Raw genomic sequence first — 12,259 nt, forward strand, 5'->3', positions numbered from 1 at the left:
GCTTTGCGATGCGGGACAGGATAGGTGCACGCGCTGCAAAGACATCAGCTGTGAACGCGTACTGCAGCGTTTGCTGAAGTGGCAGGACAGGCCATTTGCATGCTCATGGTGTCTTTCAGGCAGCCGATGTGCACGCTCATGGCCTCTCCTTCAGCGTGCTCATTGCAGACATGTCTCACCAGTCTGCAGGTTCCCTAGCCGTCTCCTCGGCACGCCATGGGGCTCTCCTCACCACTCGGGAGCCCTGTCTTGCCTCTGGTGCCATCCATGCAGTCTGCCTCGCTCTTCGCCCGGTCCCTCTGATGGGGCCGGGACTTCAGCATGGAGCCTGCAGGGTTCCTGACGTCCTCTTCGGCGGTTGCTTCCTGTTTGTTTGGCAGGCCCCGCCCACATCCCAACGAAGGCTGCCTGACTTCCGGTTTCATCGTCACCTGCACCGGAGGCAGGTAGTGCGCCCCGCAATGTCGCCTCCATATATGTGCACTGCACAGCATGGTAAGTGTCCTCCAAACAATGCACGCTCGCTGCGTTTGCGCAATGCACGCTTTCCATCCTCTCCCTGTTAGCTCTGTTTCTCGTAGCCCTCTCTTCTGCCTGGCCGTCCCTTCCTTCTCGTTATGCCTGAGACCCACTCTAACATTTCTGTCCACACAGCCACACTTCTAATGCCGCTTGGCTGCTCTAGCTCTGTCTTAGTGCGCGAGGCTCCTGTTTTTCATTCATGCATTCACTCTGCAGACACCCAGGGACTCTTTTCATTCACGTATTCACTCTGCAGACACCCGGAGACTCTTTTCATTCATGCATTCACTCTACAGATACCCAGGGACTCTTGAATTTGACCCTCCAGGAAGGCTGCCTAACCCTGACTTCTTGCACGGAGCCTAGCCTGTCCATGCACCCGAGAGCCCTCCTTGACAGACAGCCTCTGCCGCATCATGCTTAAGGTTAGTGCCTGGGCTTGGTCTCCCGTCAGAGCTGAAGCTTCAGGGAGCTTGATCAGCGCATGGCACCAATGACCGGTCCCCAAAAATATATTGTGTATATCCCATTATATGACGCCTCACACATTCTTTTTCTGTTTTCTTGTTAACTTCAAAAAGAGGTGTCTGTAGGGAAGAAGTGCTCTTGCGTCATTGATTTTAATCTGAAATATTCACTGGCGGTCGGAAGTTGAGGGCTCAAGTCTACCACGCTGGGTCCACGTTTGCCAAACTGTCAGCACGCCGGTTTATGTGCCTTTGTTATGTACAACAGGCGGTGTCAGCATATACATTGGATCTCAGTGGCACATTCACCACGTGGACATATATCGCTTTGGCCTGGTAGTTGTCAGGCTTAAGTTGAGAGGGCCACCTGGGCATGGGGCACATAATCTTGGGTGTCTCATTGGCACTGAACTTTGGCTCGGTTGGCACTGTGGCGCGAATGAAGCGTTGCTTCAGTTGTAGCCGGTTGGTAGGTGTATAGTGTTTCTGCATACGCTTTAGGCTTTGCGTTTCTGCTTCACTGTGATGTCCATTTGCTAACGCCTCTCTGCTTAACTCCTTAGCGTAGGAGATACCAACGTTTCCTAGGGTTTTTTTATGGCATATGCCCGGTGGAGCGTTGTTGGGCCTTCTCTGCAGTGCCCAGTCGAAGATGTAATAAAACAGACATAATAATATATTTGTCATGCTGAACTTGCCTTGACACGTCTGCTTTTATCAGTGGCTGCTGTACTGGTCTCAGTGGTGAGGAACCCGCCATGGCCAGCCACCAAGGCCACCATACATGCCACTGGCTCAGAGACTTATTTGGGGGAGTGTTATCTTCCATATTACTCCAGGGGTGTTTTACTTAGGGCAACGGGTCGGTGTTCCTGTGGGGGCGGGTGTCGGGGTCGATCAGAGTCGTTTAGTTTTTGGGGGGGGGTAGGGGAGAGGGCCGGGCGCAGTCTGAGCTTTAGTCTGTGGCATGGATGGGTAATATAGCCCCCTCCCCCCATGCAAAGTTTGTTGAATCTGGCCCCAGCTGACTGCCCCAGACCTGCTTTTTTTCAAATCGGATACTTGTGAATTAGTTGTATTACTGCTCCTGCTGTCGCTCTCTGTTGCGCCCTCTTCATTGCAAGGTGAATAAGTCAACTATCAGATTTTTTGTGATCTGAAGGTGGACTTGGGTATTCCCAGCACTTCCAATGTTTAGCTGTGGTGGAATGTCAGTCTCTCGCCCTTGCGCTTCCTAACTCAAGCCCATGTTCCGTCATCTGCTCTTATTCACCCGGAAACCTGGTCTGGAAGGTGTGGACAGGGACCGGCCAGGCTGGGCTATTGATTCATCCTCTAGCATGTCGAGAGGAGGTGCGGGCTAATGGTAGAATTGCAACGTGTGCAAATAACAAGTTCCGATCCCGGCTTTGCCCACTTAAAAACTCTACAGTCCTTGACAAATCGCTTTATAGCCCCGTGCCTCGCTTCCTTTATTAGGTCTCGCTGGCTCCCATATCTCCACATTCTGTTTTTCTTTTCATGCAGCTCCTTAATTTTGCCCCCTTCACCTTCTTTCTACTCCTCACAATGTTTGAATCACAGCCCATTAAAGAAGACAAGTAGGATAGGGAGCCAAGTTTAGGTTAGCCCAGGGCGCTATCTGAGAAAAAACAGCTCTGATCACCACAGCCCATCATGCAACGGTACATACCTGGGAAGAACATTTAATAGGCCTCCAACGCAGTTGAAAACTGACACTAGTACAAATGCAATGCAATAGATTTCGCAGTTACAACAAAGTGAGGTATTGCCAATTTGTATTACACCATTTCATTAATGATCCAAGAAGGAAAAAAAATAAAAAGAATTACATTTACAATGCCAATAGCTCAAGATAATGTCATTGCAAGACCTGTTGCATTGTAAATGCTTGTTTTCTCTTCTATCGCCTTACCTTCTCACAATGCTCTTGTCTTCAATACTACACTCCACTTAAACTACTCAACTGCTGGGTGGGAAAACAATATGAGGTGGTGCATTACCGACCAAGGGAGGAGTCACAACAGATCTTGTGACTTAGTATTTCTTTGAAGGGACGCTCGTTTCTGACATCCAGGCCCAACACTAGATGGCAGAAGTATGCAAAGCATGTGAATCTACACTACTACATGCTATGAGCCGATAGTTACAGGGTAACATTTTAGATTTTTAATGTTTGAAAACTTTTGATATCCAAGGTTTTAGGGAATTAATTTGCTTTTTGTTTCAGGCTCATGTACAGTCTGGAATGGTTCAGTCACACCCCACTGGTCATCCAATGATGTTAATGACAGCACAACCCCCTGGTGGTCCACAAGCTGCTCTTGCCCAAAGTGCCCTACAGCCCATTCCAGTCTCTACAACAACGCACTTTCCATACATGACGCACCAACCAGGTGAGCAATGGATTGGCAGATTTCCCACAAAAACAGCTGTGATTGATTATCTGGATCATGCTTCAAAAAAGAAAGAACGAAAACGTCTTTGAAGGCATTCTTCAAAAGAGGAAGTTTCAATGGTTGAAAATTATGGGAGACATGTTTTTCACAGCTCAATATTAAATATAAAATTTGCAGTGGATTCAAGATGGTCGGTGTTTTCTGCACATGATGAACTGATGTAAAATGTGTTCAGCATAGTAGTAGTATTGGAAAATATATAATATCTAGATATACATTTGCTTGTTTCATTTAATTTTTACTTTTTAACACAGGGATGTTGCTTTTCCTAGGCCTATATCTGTTTTCCTATAGTTCTGCTCTAGTGGAACAAAGTCCTATTTAGAATTTGCCGTGAAGTGGACAAAACACACTGGTGTTATTTCACCAGGTTCATAGCTGTCGAGCCACCATTAATGGACTGCAGCAAGAGAGTAAACTGTTTCACTAAGACATTATGATCTCTCCATATAAGAATTCTTTAAGCATGTGTAGCTCTGCATCCTGGCCCTCCAACATCAACCCTAGGGAATATATGGTCTCTGATTGCTTCCCAAAGCAGTTAACGAACCACTACTCACACAGCTAGTACGAACTGTGCATGCATGTATATACAAGGACATGCATCTTTATCTTTTTTTCTGCCAGTCGTTGTGAACTGGCACCTACTCCTCCGACATTGACCATTACTGTAATGTGTGGTCATCAATAGAAAATTCTTCATTCTTAGCTGTTGTCTTTTTTTTCCTGTGTGTGGGTTGTTCGGCCACCTATGAGACAAAACTTTGTTAATGTGGAGTGTCACAAGAAATTTACTGCAGCTGCCCCAGCACAAATAGCATCTTTTCTGGATAAAAAAAATAATCAGGATAACGCCTGGTCCCTCACTGTTGCCATCGCAAAGTCATCTTTAACAGACTGTCACTAAACAACAGTGGCCCAATCCCTCAAAAGATCTTTGATTTTATGCAGACTAGAAAAAGTAATGTATCGCATTTTTTAATCCTATCCTGGTGCCAGTTCACCATCATTCAGTGAGGTTGCTTGTCACCGGCTCATCAAGGGACCCTACCATTCCCTTGTGAAAATCTACCACAAATAAATTCAGTAGATGTTGGTAACCCCCAAGAAGAGAGTAAACATAGTCACATGACCATTTTCCCATGATTTGATCCATTCAATAGGGTCCAGGACAGTGAAGTCCCTCTCCAAGGAATTGAACTCCCCTCAATGCCTGAACCTTAATCTGCACTGGTAACACATTTACACTGTCTGGATGAGTCCACCTCTAATCAGGGTAAAGTGTCTTTGTCCTGCTGCTGCACTCTTTGCTGGTGACACAACTCGCTGCACTGAACAGTTAGGCACTCCTCCCTTCCTAGTTGTATTGCTACAGGTGATGTCACCCCATACTACATTGACTGTGAGAACTTTGGCTACTGTTCACAAAAAAGTTGAACAGATAAACATCAGCTTGTCCTTGCTTTAGAACCCTCTTCTTTTCTAGAGGTGAAGTCCAATTTTTGCATGGTGCAGGTAAGCATTGGTGATTAATCAACCACCTGTTAAATGTACGGACTCCCCACAAGAAACAGTAAGAGGTTGAGTTCCCCTAGCTTTCTGGACCATCCTACTCGCCATTTGCCAAGAAGTGCAAGTAGTAAGAGGCTATGGCTGTTGATACTTCATTCATAGATCGCCTGCTTCACCTGTCCCTTACTTCAAAAGGGGGCATTGTTTCTGTCAGCTATATTGTGAGAAGTTGGCCTGATGTGCAGTGCTCACTATTCTAGTGATCACTATATATCAGTCCAAACAACCCTTATTGATGATTGGTTGTAAGTCAACCTTATAGACCAGCTATCCTAGTAGCATGGATACGAGCAGTCTAAGGCTAAGACTCTAGAGGGCGTGTTAAGCCAGCTGTTTTACCATCACATTACCCCTTGAACACCCAGTGAAAGGACACCACACAAGTTGTTATGAAAATAAACAGTGTATTTATTTATAACAAGACTACCCTGGCTCTTTATGAGACAGGGAGCTAAGCACACAACAAAACTCTTACGAAAATACTTAAGTTAGCACGTTATACACAAATGCCCGAGGGGCACGAAAAACCATATACTCTAAAAGTGGAATGCGAATTACTAGCAGGTAAGTAACAGTTCTAATAGGCTTTGGAATCGCTAGGACTGGACTAGGGAATCGTTAGATTACTACTAGGAGGCCCAGGGGACTTGGGTGCAGAGTGTGCACTCTCACGCGGGATGCGGGACAAAGTCTATGGAAGCTAGAATTCACAAAGTTAGTGTTCACGGGCGAACCCGACCTGGTAGGAAGAAAACGACAGTGGATCCTGACCCTTGGATAGTGAGGCTATGCTGGGACACCGAAGTTACCTAGCCCAGGGGCTGCAGCTGCATAGGTCTGAAAAGACGTCGGGGATCTCGTTGCCGGACCAGGAGCCTGGAAGGAAGAAGTTGCTGGCAGGCGACCAGTGAAGAAAAGTTCGATGGATCCAAGCCTGGATCAAGGAAGAAGAAAACCTGAAAGCAGAGGGGACCAAGTTCTTGAATCACTAGCCAGTGATTAAGTGGGCACCAGGATGGCACCGGGCGAAGTCACCGCAGTCAGGTGAGTGGGCGCTACTGGGCTCTGCAGTCTCTCGGACCAGGAGGCGTTGTCGGCGACCAGGATGGAGGTGCGAGCTGTCCCACGAAGGTTCTTGCTGTCGAAGTCGCTGGACCCAGGATTGGGCAACAAGTCTTGGCAAATGCAAGGCCCACGCGGTGGACCTAAAATGGCGTCTTGGGCGGACCAGGAGGGTCCAGGGTACTTCTCCGATGGAGGGAAGCAAGGGCCAGTCTGGAGCAACCAGACCAGCAGCAGAAATGTCGTCGGGCGTCGTCAGGAAGGCCACAAGCCAGCGGGCTAGTAGCCAAACAACGCGGTGAGCAGTAAAAAGCAGAAGGGCCCCACGCAGATCGTGGAGATGCTGGGGGGCTGCTCTTCGGTGCTGGAGCTGCTCAGGGTGGGGGCTTCTCGGACCCCAAAGCACTCACCAGGAATTCACTCGGCGGGCTTGTTGTTCAGAAGTCGTGCAGTCTTGAAGATGGCCGGTCCCTCGAGGTCTCGTCACACCCACGAATCTCAGCGTGACTGATGATGTAGGTAGAGGTCAGAGGTGCCAGGGAAGCCGGTTCTCGTCGAGCTGGGCAGTCGGATTCCGGAGGAAGGACTTGCAGCAGACCGCAGTGTTCTGTAGATGGTGCCTGCGGATGCAGGGTGACTACTCCTTAGTCACAAGGGAGAAATCTTAGGAAGAAGTCTTGAGTTCCTTTCGTGGAAAGTAGTTTCAGGATTCAAAGATGATCTGATTTGGAAGGGGGCCAGTCTCTACCTTTATCCTGTAAAAAGGGGCTGGCACGCGACTAAGTCCTGCCCTATGGGTGGGACTAGGAGGGGGGTGGTTACACCCACTTCCTTGGCGGGCTTTTCCCCAGCACAGGGTCTGGAGTGACCCTGGAACTGGTTCCAGCCAGCCTATGCACAGTGAGCACCGGGGTGCCTTGTGCAGTCACCTTCCTCTAAAGCCCTGCCTACCTACAATACACAAAACCCTGTCTGGGACGGTGCTGGCACCGCCCCTGGCAGGAAACCCTTTGTCCTTATCTCCTGCTCTGGGAGGACTCCCAGCAGCAGGAGGGCAGACTTGTGTCTCGGTGGCAGCATCCATTTTGTGGATGCTAAGGCTCTGTCTGACTTTTAACCGGGTTATAGGTTACATGCATGTCGTGTCCCTCTAGAAGGGTGGAATGCTAACCCCGTCGCCAGAATTGGCGAGGGGTTAGTATTCCAATTCGTATGACACCTTACTCGACATGTTTTGATAAAGCGATACCAGAGTTGGCATTTAACCGCGAGGATTATAATGCACTTAAGAGTATATGGTATGCGATATCATGGAAACGGCTAAGGGATGGGTCCCGAAAGCCGCAGACAGGCTCAGCTCATGCCAGAGCACCATCTCACACGATTCCAAGCACTCTGCCTTCAGGATTGTTAAGGCCTGCCATAGGAGTGACTGATAGGAGATCTGTGTGTCCATTTTAGGGTTAGATATAGGTATACTATATCTAAAGCAAAGGGTGAGTACACCACCTTGCCCCAGCTGTCGTGCAGCCAGTTGTGTCAGTTTTAGTTAGTCAATCCAGGGGTGGCACAATACATGCTTCAGCCCCTGGGAGACTTCTGGGTGCACCTCAGCCCTGGGTACAGGGACTTGGAGAGGGCCCAGTGCCAATTCAGTACCTGAGTACAATTTGGATAGAGAGAACAGCTAGGCTGTGGGTCTGATTAGCAGGCCCACAGCCAGGGAAAGTCGTAAACCAGTGCAGCAAAAAGCAAAAATCTGGGTGATCATAGGATTGCAGACCCTACTCTCCTACATGACCCCCCCCCCAAACTTTGGGACAATAAACTAACCTTGACCAGGTGAGTCTTCTTGCTCTAAGTGGAAATACCTGGAGAGCCCATCAGCATTGCTGTGATCAGTCCCAGGTCTATGCTCCACTGTAAAATCCATCCCCTGTAGGGAAATGGACCACCTAAGCAGTTTGGGGTTTTCACCCTTCATCTGATTTAGCCACAAGAGGGGCTTATGGTCTGTCTGAATGGTGAAGTGAGTGCCAAACAAGTAGGCCCTCAGCTTCTTCAGGGCCCAGACCACAGCAAAGGCCTCCCTCTCAATAGCTGACCAATGTTTCTCTCTGGGTGTCAACCTCCTACTAATGAAAGCAATAGGCTGATCATTACCATCAAAATTCAGTTGAGACAGAACAGCCCCCACACCCAACTCAGAAGCATCTGTTTGGACAATGAATGGCTTGGAGTAATCTGGACTCTTGAGGATAGGTGCTGTGCACATGGCCTGCTTTAGGTCATTGAATGCTTTCTGACAGCTTGCTGTCCACTGAACTTTCTTTGGCATCTTCTTGCTTGTCAGGTCATTAAGGGGGGTCACTATGGACCCATAATTTCTGACAAACTTCCTATAGTACCCAGTCAGGCCCAAGAAAGCTCGAACCTGAGTCTGGGTGATTGGAGGAGTCCAGTCCCTGATGGCCTGTATCTTACTCTCCAGTGGCTGAACCTGGCCTCCACCTACAAGGTGGCCCAGGTATACAACCTGTGTCTGCCCTATCTGGCACTTTGTGGCCTTGATAGTGAGGCCTGCCTTTTGCAGGGCCTCTAACACTTTCCTCAGGTGGACCAGGTGATCCTCCCAGGTGGAGCTAAAGACAGCAATATCGTCCAGATATGCTGCACAGAAGTCATCCAGCCCAGTGAGGACTTGATTCACCAACCTTTGGAAGGTGGCAGGTGCATTTTTCAGTCCAAAGGGCATTACCACAAATTGATAATGCCCTCCAGGGGTAGAAAATGCTGTCTTGGGTTTGGCTTCCTCAGCTAACCTGATTTGCCAATACCCAGCTGTCAAATCAAATGTGCTTAAGAAGTTGGCAGAAGCCAATCTATCTATAAGCTCATCTGCTCTTGGTATTGGGTGGGCATCAGTCTTAGTGACTGCATTGAGGCCTCTGTAGTCTACGCAAAACCTCATCTCTCTCTTACCACCCTGGGTGTGAGGCTTTGGCACTAGAACTACTGGGCTAGCCCAAGGGCTATCTGAGGGCTCAATGACTCCCAGTTCCAACATTTTCTGCACTTCAGTTTTGATGCAGTCTCTAACATGATCAGGCTGTCTGTAGATTTTACTCTTGACAGGCAGACTGTCTCCAGTGTCAACCTCATGGGTACACCAATCAGTTTGGCTGGGTGTCAGAGAGAACATATGTCTGAAGGATTGCAGAACTTGCCTGCAATCCTGTTGCTGATGTTCAGTGAGGCTGCCACAAAAGACAACACCATCAACTGACCCATCATCAGGATTCTGAGTGAGCAGGTCTGGGAGAGGGTCACTCTCTTCCTCCTGTCCCTCATCTGTGGCCATGAGCAAGCTCATGTCCTTCCTGTCAACATATGCCTTGAGCCTGTTAACATGGAGCACTCTGAGAGGGCTCCTGGGAGTTCCAAGGTCCACCAAGTAGGTAACCTCTCCCTTTTGCTCAATGATGGTGTGGGGCCCAGACCATTTGTCTTTCAGAGCTGCTGGGGCCACTGGCTCCAGCACCCACACCTTCTGTCCTGGCTGGTACACAGTCAGTACAGCCTTTTGGTCATGCCAAGCTTTTTGAAGTTCCTGGCTGGCCTCAAGGTTTTTAGATGCCTTTTCCATATACTCAGCCATCCTGGAGCGGAGACCAAGTACATAGTCCACTATGTTGGTTGCAGGCTTTTTGAGAGGTCTCTCCCATCCTTCCTTCACCAAACACAGGGGTCCTCTTACAGGATGCCCATACAGAAGCTCAAAAGGGCTGTAGCCAACCCCCTTCTGTGGGACCTCTCTGTAAGCAAACAAGAGGCAGGGGATCAGGACATCCCATCTTCTCCTAAGAGGTTCAGGTAGTCCATGAATCATCCCTTTCAGGGTCCTGTTGAATCTCTCAACAAGCCCATTGCATTGTGGATGATAGGGTGTGGTGAACTTGTAGTTCACACCACACTCTTTCCACATGGCAGTCAGATATCCTGACATGAAGTTTGTACCTCTGTCAGAAACGACCTCCTTAGGGAAACCCACTCTGGAGAACACTCCAACTAGGGCTCTTGCCACTACAGGGGCTGTAGTGGTCCTAAGGGGAATAGCCTCAGGATACCTGGTGGCATGGTCCACCACCACCAGTATAAACTTGTGTCCTGATGCTGTCTGGGGTTCCATTGGACCAACAATGTCAATCCCCACTCTTTCAAAGGGAACCCCCACCACAGGTAGTGGTATGAGGGGGGCCTTTGTTGTGCCACCTGACTTACCACTGGCTTGGCAAGTGACACATGAGCGACAAAACTCCTTGGTATTCTCATTCATATGGGGCCAGTGAAAGTGTGAGACAAGCCTGTCCCAAGTCTTTGTCTGACCTAAATGACCTGCAAGGGGAATCTCATGGGCCAAGGTGAGAAGGAAACCTCTCAGAGACAAGGGGATGACCAGCCTCCTGGTTGCACCAGGCTTGGGGTCTCTTGACTCAGAGTACAGGAGTCCATCTTCCCAGTATACCCTGTGGGCACCTGTGGCATTCCCTGCAGCCTCAGCAGCAGCCTGCTGTCTGAGGGGTTCAAGGGAAGGGCAGCTCAACTGTTCCTTCCCCAGGTCTGCTCTGGAGGGTCCCCCTGAGCCCAGAAACTCAACTTGATCAAGTTCAAGCTCTTTAGGCTCAGTTTCCCTCAACTCTTCTAGATCAGCCTCCTCAGAGACTTGATCCTCAACCTGGGGCAAGGGGGAAGGCAAAGCCTTACCCTTACTGCTCTTCTTCTTGGAAGGTGTCTGGTCCATCATTTCAGGATCCAGCACCTGTTCAGTGGGGCATCTTCTGGCCTGTGACCTAGTCACAGCAAGCACATGTGCTGGCAAGCCTAACATCTCCATGTGAGTCCTCTGCTCCACTTCTGACCATTGTGATGACTCCAAATCATTGCCCAACAAACAATCAACTGGGAGGTCTGAACTGACTACAACTTTCTTTTGTCCCTTCACTCCACCCCAGGAGAAAGCCACAATTGCCACACTATGACTAGTAGTGACATTGCTGGCATTGGTCACCAGGAAATCAGTACCTGGCATGATCTGTCCAGGGTCCACAAAGTTAGGTGTCACCATGGTGACACTGGCACAAGTGTCCCTATAGGCCTGAGCCATTTTGCCATTTATCAAAGGTGTCTGCCTGTATTTGCCCAAAGTATTGGGACTTATTTCAGGGGACATATCCATATCCCCTGTACAGACAAGGACAGCCTGAGTGAGTGTGCCAACTAAGTTGTCAGACCCCTCAGTACCCAAGGTTAACCCAACTAATGCCTTGGGAGGTACACTACCACTACTGACTGTACTAGGGGGTGCAGTTGCTTTAGGAGCTGTAGTGGCAGGAGTTTGTCCTCCTCTTTTGGTGCACTCACTAAACCAGTGAGATTTACTTTTGCAGTACTGGCACCACCTTTTTGACTGGCCTTCTTGAGTCTTCTTCTTCTGGGAAGCCTGACCCCCACCCTCTTTGGTTTGTTGGGGACCTGGTGAAGACTTCTGGTCATTTTGCTCATTCTTAACATTACCCTTCTGGTCTGCTTTCTTCTGACCACCCTGGTTCTGGTTCTGGTTCTGCTTGATCCTTGTCCTGACCCATTTGTCTGCCTTCTTTCCCAATTCTTGGGGAGAGGTCAGATCTGAATCAACAAGGTGCTGGTGCAGCAACTGGTTCTGACAATTGTTCAAAATTTGTTCTCTCATCATTAGATTATACAATCCTGTGTAATCTGTAACCTTGCTACCCAGCAACCAGCCCTCCAAAGCCTTAGTGGCACAATCCACAAAATCAGACCAGTCCTGAGACTGAGTTTTCTGGGTGTCTCTGAACAGCAACCTGTACTGCTCAGTGGTTAAACCAAACCCATCAACCAGTGTATTCTTCAGGACCTGGTAATTGTTAGCATCCTCCACTCTTGTAGTGAGGAGCTTATCTCTACCTTTACCATCAAAGGAGAGCCACAGTATAGCTGCCCACTGACTCTGGGGAATGCCCTGCACAGTGCAGGCCCTCTCCAGAGCAGCCATCCATTTCTGGATATCATCCCCTTGCTTAAAGGGGGGCACTATTTTAGTCAGGTGTTTAGTATCTAAACCCTTCTCTCTATCTC

The 12,259-nt window shown here is 48.9% G+C and overlaps 1 protein-coding gene across 19 annotated transcripts in view; it reads left to right on the forward strand.

The window, feature by feature from the left end:
* ATXN2 (ataxin 2) overlaps positions 1–12,259 on the forward strand; it is a 1,876,777-nt gene that overhangs the window by 1,747,751 nt on the left and 116,767 nt on the right. For all 19 annotated transcript variants that reach the window (XM_078667457.1, XM_078667461.1, XM_078667458.1 and 16 more), the window contains one exon: positions 3,241–3,406. In XM_078667457.1, the coding sequence (XP_078523583.1) occupies positions 3,241–3,406 (166 nt within the window). The remainder of the gene's footprint in view (positions 1–3,240; positions 3,407–12,259) is intronic.

This window comes from Lissotriton helveticus, chromosome 11 (genome assembly GCF_964261635.1).
Source record: "Lissotriton helveticus chromosome 11, aLisHel1.1, whole genome shotgun sequence".
Lineage (NCBI taxonomy): Eukaryota > Metazoa > Chordata > Amphibia > Caudata > Salamandridae > Lissotriton > Lissotriton helveticus.